The sequence below is a fragment of the Mixophyes fleayi genome, chromosome 7 (assembly GCF_038048845.1).
Source record: "Mixophyes fleayi isolate aMixFle1 chromosome 7, aMixFle1.hap1, whole genome shotgun sequence".
Classification (NCBI taxonomy): Eukaryota; Metazoa; Chordata; class Amphibia; order Anura; family Limnodynastidae; genus Mixophyes; species Mixophyes fleayi.
Genome location: NC_134408.1, coordinates 48,775,803 through 48,794,600, shown reverse-complemented (window position 1 = coordinate 48,794,600; position 18,798 = coordinate 48,775,803). Strand labels below are relative to the sequence as shown.

Below are 18,798 nucleotides of genomic sequence, written 5' to 3'. Positions count from 1 at the left end.
TTTTTTACTTTTTTTTTATTTTTAAAAAACTTGGGAATAGTGGGGAAATAACTATGCCCTTAGAAGCACAGAGCACAGGACACAGCACCACTGGACTGAACAGGACACGGCACAGGACCCAGCAGCACTACGGAACTCAGCAGGACAGAGCACAGGACACAGCACCACTGGACTGATACTGCAGAATGTGTGAACTTGGTAATATTGCAGTACCAATGGGCTTATACTGCAGGATTGGTTGTGAAAATTTTGTGGTAATTAAAAAATATTAAAGTAGTTTTTGGTATTTTTTAAAAAAACTTTTTTTTATTTTTTTAAACACAGGGGAATATTGGGGAAATAACTATGCCCTTAGAAGCACAGAGCACAGGACACAGCACCACTGGACTGAACAGGACACAGCACAGGACCCAGCAGCACCACTGACCTCAGAAGGACAGAGCACAGCACACAGCACCACTGGACTGATACTGCAGAACACAGCACAGCACAGCACAGCACAGCACAGCACAGCACAGCACTAAACAGCACAGCACAGCACAGAACTAAACAGCACAGAACTAAACAGCACAGAACTAAACAGCACAGAGGACCACCTAACACACCCTCCCTCTACCCTGATCAATGCCCGAGTGAAGATGGCGGCGACTAGCGGGGAATTTATAGGATCCGAGTATCGCGAGATCCGACAACGGGATTATGAGTCAGAGCCTCAGTTTCACTTTTGAATTTGGCGCCAATACCCGGATCTGTCTCGGATCCGACTCGGATCCGCAACGTTCGGGTGGGCTCGGATTTCAGAAATCCGAGCGCGCTCATCCCTAGTTTTAAATAATAAGACTATCATCCTGGACAAATCCCAACATCTTCACCTTGAAGTCCCAACGCTACCTTAAACGGAATATGTCCAAAACGGAGCTTATCATTTTCCCCCTACTAATTTCGCTACCCCTCCAATTGTCCTTTCATAACTACATCAGTCTGTCCCCTCTACTTCATGCCACTGCCCCACTGCCTTGGTGTCATCATCGACACTACCTTCAGCTTCTCTCCAAACATCCGGTACCTCTGGCAGTTCTGCACCTTCCCCTTTGTAGCATAGCCAAAGTACATCCCTTTCTCGCTCAGAATGTAACCAACACCCTGAACTATTCTCTCCTCATCTCCCACATCAACTACTGCAACCTCCTCCAAGCTAGCCTTCCCCACACCCCGCCTTTCCCCGATACAATCCATCCTGAATACAGCAGCTCTTCTGTCACTCCTCATATGCTGCACCACTTTGCTAATCTCTTCGCTGGCTCTTCATTCACTACAGAATTCAATACAAACTGCTCACCTATAAAGTCCTCACATACACAAGTGCCATGTGTGCATCTTTTAATGTCTGTCAATCAATTGACTGAATACACTTGTATTTAAGCAAGGGGATATGAGGATTGGATTTGGGAAACACTGACTTAAACAAAGGTTAAAGATGTACAATTCCTACCAACGTCACAAATGCTTTCAGAAATATGGTGTCATGAATACGGTTATAATGTAATGTCACATTCATACTTAAAGAAAACAGGTCCAAAAACAACAGTTGTCATATATTTACCTCTGTTGCTTTCAGGATTAGTAATCCTTGCAGGGTACTTTCATCAACGACCACCAACATCTGTGAATCCAGGTTTGCTTTCTTATTTATCACAATATAACCAGAACCTTCTATTTTTATGGGTGCTCCAAGGTCCTGTAGTAGAGAGTAATGCTTTCTATTATATTGCCAAACAAAACTTCACATTTCACATTATGTAGCTTGAACACCATAATATCCTGTGACTAGGACTAACAACAATAGTAAAAGTTCAAGCTACGACCTTACATTGAAAACATGCAATTATAAAAAATGTCAAAGAAGTGGAACTTGGCCATTTTTTTCTTATGTAACTAAAGAGGGATATTTTATTCTGATATGCCACTGGCCATTCATCTTTCTACAATTATCGCCACCCTTCTATGCTCATCACCTCCCTTCTAAGCTTATCACTACCCTTCTATGCTTGTCACCATCCATCTGTGCCTGCCACCATCCTTTAATACCTATCAACATCTTCCTATGCTTATCGCCACCCTTCCATGCTTCCATCGTCACTCTTCTACACTTGTCACCATCCATCTATGCCTGTAACCATCCTTCAATACCTATAACCATATTCCTATGCTTATCACCACCCTTCTATGCTCATCACCACCCTTCTGCGCTCATCACAACCCTTCTGCGCTTATCACCACCCTTCTGCACTTATCACCACCCTTCTGCGGTTATCACCACCCTTCTGCGCTTATCACCACTCTTCTGCGCTTATCACCACCCTTCTATGCTCAACATCACCCTTCTGTGCTTATCACCACCCTTCTGCGCTTATCACTACCCTTCTGCGCTTATCACCACTCTTCTGCGCTTATCACCACTCTTCTGCGCTTATCACCACTCTTCTGCGCTTATCACCACTCTTCTGCACTTATCACCACCCTTCTGTGCTTATCACCAGCCTTCTATGCTCATCACCACCCTTCTGCACTTATCACCACTCTTCTGCGCTTATCACCACCCTTCTGTGCTTATCACCAGCCATCTATGCTCATCACCACCCTTCTGCACTTATCACCACTCTTCTGCGCTTATCACCACCCTTCTATGCTCATCACCAGCCTTCTGCGGTTATCACCAGCCTTCTGCGCTTATCACCACCCTTCTATGCTCATCACAAGCCTTCTGCGCTTATCACCAGCCTTCTGCGCTTATCACCACCCTTCTATGCTTATCACCACCCTCCTGCGCTTATCACCATTCATCTGCTCTTATCACCACTCTTCTGCGCTTATCACCACTCTTCTATGCTTATTACCACTCTTTTGTGCTTATCACCATCCTTCTGCACACTGGATGCAATTCTACCCACAGGGAAACTGTACCCAGTTTTGTGTTATATGCAAGGGCAAGAAAACAAATAAACAGCCAACTGGATAATATAAATGATTTGGAGAAAAACACATAAGGAAACCAGATTAATAAAGCAATGTGGTGAAAGATGCATGGACAAGATGCATGGAGGTATGCACAAACTAATGCAGTCAACCTGTATGAATGTGAGAGGGAGACCTCTTTAAAAAGGTGTATGTCAAAGCCCATCCATTAGACATTAAAACAAGAGACAACAAAAATGTATATAAAGTTTTGGAATAGTACAACAAGCAGACTACTACTTGCCACTACACTGTCTGGTCTCTAATTACACACTGACTGCAGTATTTACATTCATTTTGTTTTAAGTCAAACAATTTAGACTAGTTGTATATTTTTTCTTTTCTAAATTAATTTAATAATATTTAATCACCTGCACTAACACTGAAAGGTTGTGATTAATCTGTCTAATTATACAATTAAGATGTTGTTTATTAAAATGTAATTATAATCAGAAGACCCTATTTGCAAAGGCTAATATGTTATCTATAGAGATTCAAAGACAAACTTGGAGTACTTCCTATCTTATCCATAGAGATGTGCATTTCCACTCTGTCCTCCTTACATAAATTAGTACAAAGCGGCCTATTTACCAAGCTCCTAAGAGCTGAATATCACCGAGAACGGCAGTTTTGGGGCATAAGCGCATTATTAAGTAATGTTGTTATTTCTTATAATAGGATTGCAGCAGTTATCGGAGATACCTTCAGTCACACATGCACACATCAACTTTGCCATAGTGACTGGTGAGGAAAGACAAACAATGGACCATTTAAGTTAACTAAAATCATCGCCGGGACTTCTCAGATGACTTTAATAAATGTTTACCAAATATCATAGGTCATCACAATGATAATTAACAGGGCAAAACTCTGTCAATTAATAAATGCGCCCCATAGATTACAAAGTTTCTCTCTGTTGCAGTGCGTGCCTGTCCACCAGGTGGAGTAGATAGAGGATGAGTCTGCATGGGGCTACAGTACACATGCATGGTAATGAGATTCATTATCACATATACCGCTCCGTACGGTTCCTCTGTGCTTCAAAATCCTCCAGCACATCGTAGGTGGCAAAAGTCCTCTCCGCTCAGTTTTTGGAGCAGAGCTGTGATGAATGTAAAAAAAACAATTCTTACCTATGGCACTGGTCTGCTGCAAATATGGAACACTGATGGTTCAGGAGATCTATGTAGGCTAGTACATAGAGCCCATGTTTAGCTGCAATGACCATCCATCCTCTTGTAATTAAAATGAAATACAGGATCACTGTCCAATAACATCTGACCGTTCAGTGATTTCACTAGATCAATTACGGCTTATATTTTGACCATATTTAGTTACATGCCTGATAATGATCAAATCATTTTAAATTGAATTATTATTGGCCAACACACTTGTTTTTATGCTGATATATTATTAATATTAACCTTAATTTATGTATCAGCAACATATTGTTCAGCACGTTACAGAGAATGTTTAAACATGCACATCAGTAGATACTGGGACAATGGCCCAATATCACTTGCCATATCACAGCAAGTGTAGCCAGAATAATACAATATTGTTTACCTTAAATAAATCTATTATAATTGTTTAAATAATATCTTCATTAGTGTGGCCACATACCAAGAAGAGCATAAGACGTTTCATTATTGTTTGAATCCCATTAACAGCTAGTCATTCCATCCACTGAGATACCAATACTAAAATATGGCATTTAATGTCTAGTCAGAGTAATTTATCTGCACATATTAAAAGACGTTTTAATGACAATGTTTGTGGCATAAATCCATTTGACCTCATTTACACACAAGCACGATTAACAGCTGTATCATGAAATTAAATCTTGACATTTACTTTGCTATAAATAAACCATGTGACATTTATTTATCGCAAGCGGGTTGATTTAACATTGATGTTTCAAAGTGAATCATGATTAAATGAAAATTAATTTTCCAGTAATTCTGAGCAATCTGCAATGCTTAATTGCATTTTACATATGAATTATGTATAAAAATATGCCATTGAAACATGACTTTACAATCTAAATTCAAAAGGCTTAGATAATAAAATATAATTTACACCTATGTGTACATGCATGTAATGCCATTGTGATGGAGAGAGCAACTCTTATGGTTTTATTTGATTATAAATAGCAACTGTACTAGTAATAGTAATCCCTTACTTATAATAATGGGGAAGAGAAACACAACTTGAAAGGCAGGAGAAGAAAGGCTTGGTGACAATGGAGTAAGGAGGAACCTGGAAAGGTGATCAAGGTTGAGGTTTTTTAACATTGTTGAGAGGCAACAGAGGCCACCAAATATAAGAGGACATTTTTTTAGTGTGTTTGCCGACTGTCAGAGTACTGATTGTATTTTTTATCTCTTGAAGATCCTTGTGTAACCAGTTTTGAAGTAGGCAGGGATAGAAAATTGTAACCAATTAACTCATTAGAATAGTCAAGACAGCAAAGATTATTTCAGGATATGAGTGTGCCTATAGTGAAAACACATGTAATTGGTCATGCGCTGGGCAGAAAAATGGAAGAAAGCAGGAAGCTGTAGACTGAGGTTTATATAGTGAAACGTGCAAGGTGCCCCAGGAGCATAAATGTTGCAGAACATGGACTTTGGCGCACATGTGCTGAACCAAAGGTGCTGGGTAAAAGGGGGAGTGTGCCTGTACATTTCTTCACAATCTCTATTGACATCCTTTGTGAATATCTAGGATCTAACCTATTGGGGGATCCTGTAGTAATTTGCATAGAGGTTGGAGCTTTCAGAATCAGTTTTGATCAAGCCAGTATAATTTACTGCTCAATTGTCTCAGGCCTATTGGACTTTCACATCGACCTTAGCCCCATGATAGCCAAACCCAAGTCACCCTTAACCATCCTCCAGTGTCACTTCTCAGCTATCCCCTAAGTGTCCATTCCTAAGCCAGTTTGGCAAAAGGTGTAGTATGTAGTCAATCTGAAAAATAGAAATGAACACAAAGAGTAATGGACTGTCAAACTTATGTGGGAAGATTGTGGTGTCAAACACACTATCCAGCTTGTTTCTATCAATACCAATAACATTACCATACCAGGGGCGCACGCAGGGGGGGTTTCTGAGTCTCCAGAACCCCCCCCCCTCCGCGTATCGGTCGGCCCAAAGCATGTTTTTAAACATGCCAAATATTTTTCCACTGACAGCACCGCCGCGACGCTTATGTCACAGCGCCGCGGCTGCTGTATATCTCCTGTTCGGCTAGAAGAAGCTGCTGCGCATGCACGAGCGCAGCAGCTCCTCCCTAGAATACCCGGCATCACTGGCTGGATTCAAGAGGCACGGTAGGGCTATTTCAATAGATGTTTTAAATATTAAATAATCAAAGAGCTGCAGGTACTCCCCACAATCAATCTGATGTAGTTTTTTTTATTAAAAGACCAAAGACTCTGATGTCGTTTTTTTTATTAAAAGACCAAAGACTCCATTTCTGGGCAGCCTGCAGGGTATGCAGAGGTGTGTTATTGTATGTAAATATTGTATTATAGGATTAAAAAAGTAGAGAATTCCTCTACTTTTTTAATCCTTTAATACAATATTTATATATAATCACACAGCTCTGCATACCCTGCAGGCTGCCCAGAAATGGAGTCTCTGGTCTTTTAATAAAAAAAACGACATCAGAGTCTTTGGTCTTTTAATAAAAAAAACTACATCTTATTGATTGTGTCCAGTCCATCTCATTTCACCCTGTAACCAAATAACAAATCTATATAAATATATATATAAACATATGTATATATATGTGTGTATATATATATATATATATATATATATATATATATATATATATATATATATATTTGTGTGTGTATATATGTAAATATGTATGTATATATATATATATATGTAAATATGTATGCGTGTGTGTGTGTGTATATATATATATATATATATATATATATATATATATATAGTCCAAACTTGTGTCATGTTATAAATGTTTCCTGCTTGTTTTTGTTGTTTGTTTTTTTCATGTACATTAGCAATGTTAGTTTTAATGTGGAGTATCATTGCTAGTTTTAATGTGTGTTATCAATGCTATTTTGATGTGCGGTATCAGTGTTCGTTTCAATGTGGAGTATCATTGCTAGTTTTAATGTGTGTTATCAATGCTATTTTGATGTGCGGTATCAGTGTTCGTTTTAATGTGGAGTATCATTTCTAGTTTTAATGTGTATTATCAATGCTATTTTGATGTGCGGTATCAGTGTTCGTTTTAATGTGGAGTATCATTTCTAGTTTTAATGTGTATTATCAATGCTATTTTGATGTGCGGTATCAGTGTTCGTTTTGATGTGGAGTATCATTGCTAGTTTTAATGTGTGTTATCAATGCTATTTTGATGTGCGGTATCAGTGTTTGTTTCAATGTGGAGTACCATGTGAATAAGATTTTATTTTGTGACTAATTTGTACTTGTTATTTACAGTAAAAAAGTTTATGTTGACATCTTATTGTGGCGCTTTATTTTTTAAGTTGTATTTTTGCTTTGTTCAGAATTCAACTATTTGGAAACCCCCCCTTAAAAATCCTGCGTTTGCCCCTGCCATACAATACCTAACCAAAATTCTCAGGACTAGCACCAATGCAGGTCAATGAGTAACTGTTTATCATAATGGCATAATCGCATAGGTCCATGACCCAAAACCTCAGTCTCGTATAAAACATTCTAATAGCAGGAAGGTGTATTACCTGCAAATTGATAGGAGATATGGAATTGCAAGTGCATCCCGACCAAGACACTTTTTCTACCAGGACATTAAGTTAGGTGGCATAACCATGGACTAGCCTGCTCACATCTGCTCTGCCTACTGTTTAGGGTTTTACATTTTTAGCTCTGTTATGCAGCCAAACAGAAGTGGTCAGTAGAGCTCTTTGCAGTGAGGAATGCACAACAGATATGGATGGATTGGAGAATCTAAACTGTTTTGTAATAGATCTCTGATTACTAAAGCTGTGAATAATTCTTTGTTAGGTAACTACTGCTATTTGACTGAGGAAGTAACAGCTCCATAGATCACCTATTCACAGGACATAATTTATAATCATACAATTACCACGTTCTCTCACAGAAGCCTTTCTAGACACAGGTAATGTGGGATCCCAACTGTTTGCAGCCCATCTGCCACCAAAGACAAGTCATATACTGAAAAGACTTTAAACTGTCTAGTGGTCAAAACTTAGACAAGTCCATCATCAGTTTTCTTTGCTTTTTTTTTTTTTATCAGTGAAAAGCAGACATATTATAGAGGAAAAAAAGAAATACAGTGACCTGACTGCATACTGTTTAAAAGAATAGCCGCAAAATGATTGGATGTATCATTATCTGTGCACAAATGTATACAATTGCTATAACTACCATCAGTGTCTATCACATTATATTCAGCAGCTTACATCGTTGCTCATCATTTTACACACTACAGTGTTCAAGGCATTATTCATGCAATGTCCGAGACTGTATCACAGAAGCTCTCAATGTTGTATATTACACTCAGCAGTGGACAACACATAATGCTCGGCATGTTATACCAAGAACTGCCCAGCACAAAAAAACCCAGTCATGCCCAATTTAACATATTCATCAGAGCCCATGCAAAATACCCAGTAAGCCATTGCTGCGTCTACAATTGGATACTTTTGCAAGACTGCTATAATTAGGTTGCTCTACTGCCGTAGGCTAACATTGTACCTTTGCTTGTCCTTCAAATGGAACTCCAGCAGCCAATCAGAGTTCAGGTCCATTGGGCTACTAGACCTCACTATTGAAGACAAGCAAAAGGAGCATGGTAACAATTGGTATCAGAGAAAATTAGTAGTAGGAGTTGATTTAGCAAAATCCCATTCAGGACATGTTAAATTGTCTGTAACACCACACTGCAATATTGAGAGAAATATGAGGTATTGGCACATGGCCCATGGACAAAGTTTAGTGTTATGCATCCTAAGGTCGCCATGTTAAAAATACTCAAGAGTTCAGCTCTATTTAAAAAATAAATAAATATAAACATCATTGTTGCTTAATTGGTATTACCTGGATGGTTTTACACTTGTTTTCTGCAACCATCTTCCATTGCAGTTTATTGTCAGCATTAATATCTCCTTTTACTTCAAAGATGCAAGTTCCCAACTTCAGTAAGATTTCAATGTTGTAATTTGTCTGTTTGCCAACACTGATTGACAGCTTGCTTTCCTCATTAATTTCTTTCAACATGGGTAGGTTATGCCTGAATACAAATTCAATTTTTATTTTTGGCTGGCACTCGGTTCTCATTTGAAGCTCAGATATGTTGCCATCTAATGTAAGGGCACAGAGCAGCTCTGCTTCACAGCCATTAATTACAGCAGAACCATTAATCCGAGTCCGAGACGGAATAGTGAGATCCTGTCAAAGCAAACGATCAAACAAACATATTAATCTTTTGTGGTCTCCATCAGTCATAAAAATAAATGTTTCCTAAATTAATTGAAACAAGCTAAACAGGAAAAAACAATCTATCTTGTTATTATGAGAGTTGTGTTTTGCCTTCTGTCATTCAGTTATGCATTCCAGCAGGGATCTTCCAAATGGATGATCTCATGGAAGTGGGAGGGACCTATCTGATAAATGAAGGATAACCACAACATTCATTTTCTAGATAAATGTCTACAAACATCAAAGCAGATTAAAAGCTTTTAACTTTACTATAGACGACATATTCAAAAAGATAGGTCATTTTAAGCATAGAGTCCCATCTTACCGACTTCCAGCTCAAATTAATTTGAAGGATTCCTTGGTACTCACTCCCTGGTTACATCCACACTGAACTGTAGAAACTGCCAGGGATTCTTAGTTGCAACAACACCTTGACCATATAAACTGTATAATGTTTGCGCTATTTACTGTCTGATCTTGGATTATGCTCTTCCTAATGTGCCAGAGGATGCTTTGCAACAGTACAATCCAGAGCAAATACATTTCTAGGACTAGGGGATACAGAAGGCAACATAACCTAATGTGAAAGTAAATTGTGTGCCTTGCCTTTGCATTAGATTGGTGATTTTTCCACTCCCAAAAAGACCTGTTTAGCAAAGAACATACAACCGCTATTTTTAATCCCAAATCACATTAAAGTTATGTTTTATGCAACTTACTCTATTTAGGTTTGCTGACAGACATAAGGGTTGAGAAATAATTAAAGATTTACACCCTCAAGAGTTTGATTGGGGTAGCTGATAGGGAAGAAACAGGTCGACTCTATGACCAGTGTTGGGATAAATCTATTAGTCTATTTTTCAGATACAAATCCAAAAAATCCACAAGCACTATTCTTTTAATTTTTATTATGAATATTTTTTGAAAAAATACTATTTATACATATATAGGCTGAGATTATTTACAATTATTTATTTTCTTCAAAACGCCAGTTTATCTCCTCTATTGGTAAGATGCCTGGGCTTTGACATGAAGTTTTGACATCTTATTATGTGCCAGAGCCGAACGTCACTGAGGTTCGCGAGAGACAATATACTGATGGAGAAACCCCAGAACATTTGAAGACCAAGGCTTGCTCTCAGAATGTTGGCAAGATGCTACACAAGCTCCATAAATCGACATTGTTACCTTTAGTAGTTTACAGTCCGTTTCCGTTTGTAACATCCATTCCGTTTTATTATTGGATTTGATGACTGCCTCTGCATTAATTCTACAATGCCCAGAATGAAATGAAACCAGGCCACCGACAGAGGATCCCGTCAATGCAGAGAACATAATATGATTCGTAGGAGGCAAGCCGAGGGTTGTTAGGTAGGGCACAGAGTGGTTCAATGTGCCCTGAATGGTGTAAGGATCGCATGTTGTTTTCAGCTCCAACTTGGCATCTTTCCCTTTAGAGTCTACTCTCACAGAGAGGCTAATATCACAATTATGTCTCTGCAGAGAGCCATTCATAGTCAAGTTCTTTGGAAAATGTAATTTCTGAAAATTAAGAAAGATATTAAAATACTTCATGTATATGGTTAATGTCATTCGTAAGTTTGTCTCATGATAACATTTTGACTCTGTCTTTGATATCTTTCATCAATGAATTCAGTTTAATGCATATTGAATGTTCGTAGAGCAGTTACTGTATCATCATTATCATCATCAACAACATAAATTTATATAGCGCCAGCAAAATTCCGTAGTGCTTTACAATTGGGGACAAACACAGTTATAAACAATACTGGGTAAAACAGACAAAGAGGTTAGAAGGCCCTGCTCTGTATTACCTCAAGAAGGCTGCATGAGTTCAGTACTGAACTAGTCCAGTTCAGGGTGGATGCAGCACTTCCATTGCTATCTGTCCTTGCTTCACAATTGGCTTTGAAGACACATTTTCCAGCTGTAATCTCCAACAATACCGCATTTTTGCCCTGTCTGATTGCTGTAATTCGGATCTTGTTGTCCTTCGCCATCCCCAGACTTTGTAGCTCAGGTAAGGCATGTTTGAACCCTATCTCAACTATGTTTTGTAAGCCCCATTCAGTGTTGATGTTTAAGCGGACAAATGCATCACCCATGGAAGCTAGTCCAAACATGTTGGTCTTGTAGCCAGTAGTCAGAAGTGACCCATTAAAGATCGCTTTTACTGGACCTGAAATCTGAACAAAAGCTGATGTTATTACAGTGATTTACTTAATTAAATTCTAAACAGTTACAATATTCACAGAAATAGGCCTGATCACAACATGAAGAAATCCATGTCCTTAATTATGCTGCTGTATAGTTTTCTCTACATTTAATGATTTATGGTGAAACTACACAGCAGGAACCTGCAACCAGAATGAGTAGTACGTCAGATAGACTCATCGTTCCATTCACATATAATTCTTTTTACTTTTTTTAGACCCTATAGTGGCAGGAGGGTCAACAGCTTCAAAGAGTTTTGTTTATTTTTAGAAAGCAGAGCATCAAACCATGCGATATTCAATATATTGCTTATACAAATAAATATTGTAAGTAGCCTAGAACTGGGCATTACAAGGATTCATGCTCTAGTTATAACTAACATTGATACCAACATGGACTTTTCTCGCATTTTAGACATTTCTCATAGAAACACTTGCATGTCTATCTGTTTTCCTCATAAGTATATCTATTTCCCTGTGCCTATCTGGTGTCTCCATGGGCATTAGCTGATTTTAGAGAATCATCGGGTTATATTTACTAAACTGGGGTTTGAAAAAGTGGAGATGTTGCACAATTGCAACCAATCAGTTTCTAGCTGTCACATATTTAGTACATTCTACAAAATGACAGCTAGAATCTGATTGGTTGCTATAGGCAAAATCTCCACTTTTTCAAACCCACAGTTTAGTAAATATACCCCATTGAGTTTACTTTCATTAACAACACATTCAATTTAGGATTCATTCCAGTCAGTGTACATATCCTATTTTGTATCTTGGCTCCTGGCAAGGTTGGAAGCAGTGATAAGTGACTATCTGTCCAAATCTTTCTAACATTTGTTGGGGTGGCAGATAAGTATATTTTTGCTATTGTCATGTATCTCACTACCATCCTACAATTACAATATCATTACTTACCTTACCCATGTGTATTACCTAATGGAGCACTTATACACAATTTATCCTTTATTTTCTACAAATCAATGTATTGTTCAGGTTATTATTACCCTAAATGATATTTGTTATTTCTTTTTCCATATTTTCATTTTTCTTCACTACAACTTGCAGTATTACTGATTTTCCATGATTTAGGGGGAGGATGGTGGCGTTCAATGGATTATTTGTTTAGTGTTTTCATACATTGATCTATATACATAAACCACAATAGGATAGAATGTTATTCTGACAATAATAATAGTGAAAAACAGCAACAACACTAACAGTGTTGAATAATTGGTAAGTAGTCTATAATGCATGTTTCTACTTAATAAATTGCTTAAGCTGTGCTTCAGAAACTGATATATACTCATGTAATACATATAATTATGCTCCAATTGTAATAAAGGAATGAGTACTAAAGAAACAAATATTTTTCTTACTATAGCCACGTCTAGTAGGACACAGCTTATATCAATATTGTAATAAAGATGTGTTAAGAAAATTTCGTACCTCTATGTTTTTCTTTGCAACTTCCCCGTAACAATGTCCATAAAATAAATTAGATGTGAATTCACCATTGCAAATGACCTACAACATGAAAACAGTATGAGAACATGGCACATCTCTCTATGACAGTACCTAATCAGACCTTAAATCAGTATAACAGCCTATTCATGACTGTATGAATCTCGTTAGGAAAGTACCGCACTAGCTTTCTTTAATAAGAACATATTGAACAGTGTTTTTTTCAGATCAGTAATCTAGCAGGGTATTACCTTTACTAGGAAAGGTTATACATCAATGCATATCTAATTATCAAATTACTCATTTACCCTTTATAGTAAAATAACTAAATTACGTGGATAAGTAGACCTTGATGGAACATTGAAAAAAAAAAAACTTAAATGATTGGTACTCTAAATATATAATATAGACATGTTGATAATAAGTGTGTCTCTTCACATTTTCCATCTTTTTCTACACATTTGTAAATGTTTATTTTAAACCACGCAAGTGATGACACCTCAATAAAGGGACAGATTTCTCCCCGTGTTTGCCTGGGTTTCCTCTGGGTGCTCCAGTTTCCTCCCCCACTCCAAAAACATACTGGCAGGTTAATTAGCTGCTATTAATTTGCCCTTAGTCTCTCTCAATCTGTGTCTGTGTGTGTATGTGTTAGGGAATTTAGACTGTAAGCTCCAATGGGGCAGGGACTGATGTGAATGAGTTCTCTGTACAGCGCTGCGGAATTAGTGGCGCTATATAAATAAATAGATAATGATGATAGGGACAATGTCAGGAAGCAATTTGATGCTCCTTCTGCCATGGAGTGCTGTCCTGATCGGGATGTGTGCTAACTGAAATAATGCATCTGATATTGTAGCCAGATGCAAAAATTGAGGTTCGTGTTGTGCGACACGGTTTTCTAATGAATGTCAAGAGGTGAAGAGTGCCCATTAACTGAGGTGTTCCTGGCTTAACGGGTATCCAGAGATTTTTAGGACGTGCAAAGTTATTTTGATTTTTAGCAGTGGCTGTGATTGGCAACTGACCATTTGTTTCCATAGGACTTATTTTGCACCATCTAAGCCCATTTTATAAGAGAAAGTGCATTTATGTGCACACATACACTAACTGAATTATAACGCTATAACGTTAAAAACTGGCACATGAAACAAAAGATAGCCCTGACATCCCTCTGCTCTCATGACTTATTTAAGGCATAAATGAATCTCCAATAAGCAATATTTTGGGATAAACAAGAAAAAGTAATTAATAAAGGGACTGGTCTAAAGGTGATGGTAGGGAGAACTCTAAAGTCATATGAAGAAAAGTGGGGCGGTATTCAGGGAATCCGTGAACCAAGAGTTATAGATAAAAGGCAAAGTTTATAAATAAAGTTCCCAGCACCATGAATAAATCTGTTGGATAAACTGACGCATTGTGGGTCCTCAGCCCATTAGTCATTTTCACCAATCACTATGATTCAGCAGGTTTTCTGGTGGCTTGCTGCAGGTTTCTGTGAACTTGATTAATAAAGACTGGACTTTGCCTATAATGACTAGTTCTAAATGCATTCTTCTTCATATTACTCTTCCCAAAAATGAGTCTGACTCTAAGATCTAGCACCAGAGCTTCTTTCTGAGACTGGCGAAAATCAGATAATTCCACTAGTACAGACCTGGATTGAGCAGTTTTCAGATTTTAATGTCTAAAAATTAAATGGGAAGTCACTTTAAAGACAAGGGGACTCAGAAACAAGGGGTCAACAAACCTATCCGCGACCAGACTGCTAGTGTGGTGCATGTATGGGAAAGTAGTGACAGCAGGCTGTTATACTATAACTTTGTTTTTTACTTACAAACAAAAATTACAGAATGTTAGTAAATTATCTAATAATTGGGAACCATAACTGGGAGGCAGATTTGGGTAGTAAGTTACTAGGGGCACTATGGGCAAAAAATAAGGTAAGTTAATTTGGAATTCTGATCTTTTGTCATCATTTTCAGAAAAAAATGAAGCATTTATACTTACTTTCCTTGTAAATACTGAATATGATTGAATTAGAGGACTGAGCTATAGGGCTAATAAAATATATATTTTATATATACATAATGTCACTCATTCAGTGTTTTAAACACCGCCTAACCATTGGTGCCCTAGGGAACCACCTAGGTTTGCCTAATGGTAGTGCCGGACCAGAATATCTCACATAATTATGATATTTATGATAGTTAGTTTCAACCCAAAGAAACCTCTTCTTATTGTTACTTATGCAATTAATTGTCAAACACAACTCCAATAACACAAAAAATACATTTGTAACAGGTATGGTGCTAGTAGTCTAAATAAATCAATCGCTAAAACGGAAACAAGTAAAACAATCGTTCATGTAAAAGCTAATAAGAGAGGATATGACCTCTTCTCTAGAAGATTTTTTTGAAAAAAATTTTTGTGTTTCGGTTTTTACTCTGTTGTGAATTAGAGTGTTTACATAGGGGCAGCTAGAAATCCAGATTTGCGCTGCAATTTATCACTCTATTTCACCTAACATAACTCCAATAAAGCTAATTGTCATCCTTATAGAAGGAATTTTCAGTTTGTTGTGACTTTGTGTTATGCGACCCTTAATTAGTGTTAATTTTTAGCTCTGTCTTGTACATGACCATTTCTTCTACTGCCTTTTTACAAAATGAACACAGATGAAAGGTGAAGTACTATCCCATGAAATAACTGATGTGCTAATATGTTTAATGAGCGTGACCTCTGCACTACCTCCCCATCCAACATCCAGAGTGGAGTACGACTAATGGCATTAAACTAAGCATCAGATATGTACTGATTGCTGTGGGTCTGAAGCCAACCTTTATGCTTGACGGCATTAAGTTATTCATTGAGCTGAGGTCATTGAGAAGAATAAGACTAATGTCAGAGGCGCTTCCAGCAGTTTTCTTTTGAACTTCAACTTTTATGTCTTCGCCTCCAATAGAAATTTTTACTCCAGTTAAAAACTTTGAACTCTAAAATGTGGAAAGAGAAAAGAAAATCATTTTTTATGAAAAGTACCAGCTGAAACAATTAGCAATCCACATTCCAAATGAACCTGCATTATAATGGACTTAGTACTAAAATTAAAAAGGCAACAAGCAACGTGACCACCATCACCAGCATGTCATGTCACCGACAACAGTCAAAGTTATTCATGCAGAGAGATTAGCCCAGTATTAAAGTAATTTTATCGTTTTCAAATAAGCATTGCCAAAGCGATTGTATTGTGTTTCCAACGGACAAAGTAATTTATTTTAGCAGATGTAAAATTTAACAGTTCATTACATGATTATAATACAGTACAGCCAATACCAAAAGATAAATACATACCGTTGCATTCGCTTGCGCTAGCTGCGCTCCCACGGGTACCAGTGGACAGTATTTCACTCCAGAATACTGTGGTCAGAGAATGATTGAAGCCAGTAGGAGCACAGCTATATTATATACACTCAGTGTTACAGAGAGAACAATAGAGATGACGTGGCTTGCTTCTATAGGTCCAGACTTCAGGTGGGTCCAGTGTAAACAGGTCAAAGGCTAGTTCAAACAACCCCCTCCAAGGCTGAGGGTCAACATTCCAGATGACTCTCCCGCCCAGAAACCAGTTACAACTAGTCCATTAGCATTTTATAGTCGGTATCACTTTAAGTGTTTTATTCCCTAACATCACTAACTAGAGTATGCAATGTGCGATCTCTTCGGCGAAAGAACCGGACAACTGCTGATGAACAGGGGATTAAAATAATACCAGACATGACACATTTCCTATAACCTGAACCTTAAATAACACTAAAGCGTATATATAATCATAATACATAAACTAATAATAAACTAAATACTATCTGCTCATAAATCACTGTGGATTGGAATCAATATAAATATGAAATATATAAATAACTAAATGTTAGAGTGCGTGTGCGTGCATGCGCATTTTACCGTGCGATCGCACCATGCAACATGTTACGTGGCATACTGATTGCGATCGCACGGCAAAACAATATTAACCAATATACTTTCGTTCATCCAATTACACGACTTCGACACCAGAGACATGAGAGGTATCAGGTTATGATGGAGACGGCACAACTTCACCATTCCAACTTTATATGTCTGCCTTTGACAATCTGAATAAGTTTTGAAGTAGGAAGCAACCTTAAGATACACCTAGGTAGGACAATGGTCTAAACCATTTCTTAGAGCTATAATTTAGTCTCAAAATAAATACAGCAAGATACAATTACTAGACTGCACTTAGGGACAAGATTTGCACTAAATCATAGCAAACAAGAGAAAACTAAATGTTGTAGTTCAATGCCAATTTTGCACCTAAATGCATTATTATAAAAAGAACTCTAATGTTTCTGTTTTTTTTATTTCTCATACAGCAAAACAAATTGTAAATTAATAAAGTGCATTGCTCAACTATTTTACCTGATGATAGCAAACAGTATTTATCACATATGGGACCCCGTGATAGTTGAGGTTTTCAACATTGTGCTTCAAGCTCATTGCTAGCTGGGAGTGTAGAGATGATTTTTCCATTCCTATGGACATATCAATTCTGCTAGATCCAGTGCCCAGTGCTATTCCCCAAGTCTTGTTGTTACTTGTGTTATTAAATGCCACTTCAAGAGCACTCTCCATTGGAATTCCTGTATACCAAAAATATAAGAGTCATTAAGTTATTTTATACATATATATACATATATAATATATTTATCAAACATTCCCAGATCCTTAAAAAAACTGTGTAAGCATTTTAATTTCATACAAATGATCACATTCATTTAGCTACGGATGCTTGTGTAAGCAGTTGCATCAATTTTTATTTACTATAAATTTATTTTATTAGCGCAAATGTTATTCATATAGCGCAAATATATCATGCAGCACATTAAAGAAAACATTTATTCATTCACATCAGTCCCTGCCCCAGTTGAGCTTACATTCTAAATTCCCTACCACACAAAGACACACACACACTATGGTGAATTTTGTCACAAGCCAGTTAAGCATTCAGTATGTTCTTGGTGTATGGGGGGAAACTGGAGCACCCAGAGGAAACCTAGGCAAACATAGGGAGAGCTCCACACAAATAAGGTCCTGGTTGGAATTGAATTCATGTCCCCAGCACTGTGAGGCAGCAATGCGCCACTGCGCCACCATACCGCCCTAACTATATATGTTTTTTCCCATTGTATTACAAAGACAGAAGAATTTCCCATTAGATTATGATGAAGAGCGAAATAAGTGGTGTCCAGAAGTTCCAGTGAGTGTTTTATTCAGTTAACCTTTATTTTATATAAATATTGTTTTGCTGTTGTGGAACTACATATTCCGGCATGCACTGGCAACCACTGACTAAAAAAGCATGCTGGTGTTTGTGGTTCAACTAAACCCTTCATTAATTGAAACATTTTCATTTTTTTTCTAAAAAAAAATGCACATTGTAGGGAGAGTAATCAAGAGAATGAAGTGAATGAATTTGGCACTGTTGTTGTTACATTTGGCTCTTTTGTGTGTTCTTATCAATATATTGAAATGTGCCTTGAAATATGCTTACCCATGTAAAGTGTGCCTTAAAGTTGGAAAAATAT

General features: G+C 37.5%; 1 protein-coding gene across 2 annotated transcripts in view; it reads right to left on the bottom strand.

Moving 5' to 3' along the window:
* Window positions 1-17,782, bottom strand: part of LOC142097723 (uncharacterized) — a 138,366-nt gene extending 120,584 nt beyond the window's left edge. For both annotated transcript variants that reach the window (XM_075179802.1, XM_075179803.1), the window contains exons 1-7: window positions 17,633-17,782; window positions 16,018-16,173; window positions 13,163-13,240; window positions 11,315-11,686; window positions 10,668-11,021; window positions 9,099-9,449; window positions 1,604-1,738 (exon numbers count right to left, since the gene is read on the bottom strand). In XM_075179802.1, coding sequence (XP_075035903.1) covers window positions 1,604-1,738; window positions 9,099-9,449; window positions 10,668-11,021; window positions 11,315-11,686; window positions 13,163-13,240; window positions 16,018-16,173; window positions 17,633-17,755 — 1,569 coding nt within the window. In that variant the 5' untranslated portion in view covers window positions 17,756-17,782. The remainder of the gene's footprint in view (window positions 1-1,603; window positions 1,739-9,098; window positions 9,450-10,667; window positions 11,022-11,314; window positions 11,687-13,162; window positions 13,241-16,017; window positions 16,174-17,632) is intronic.
* Between the last annotated feature and the right edge of the window lie 1,016 nt (window positions 17,783-18,798).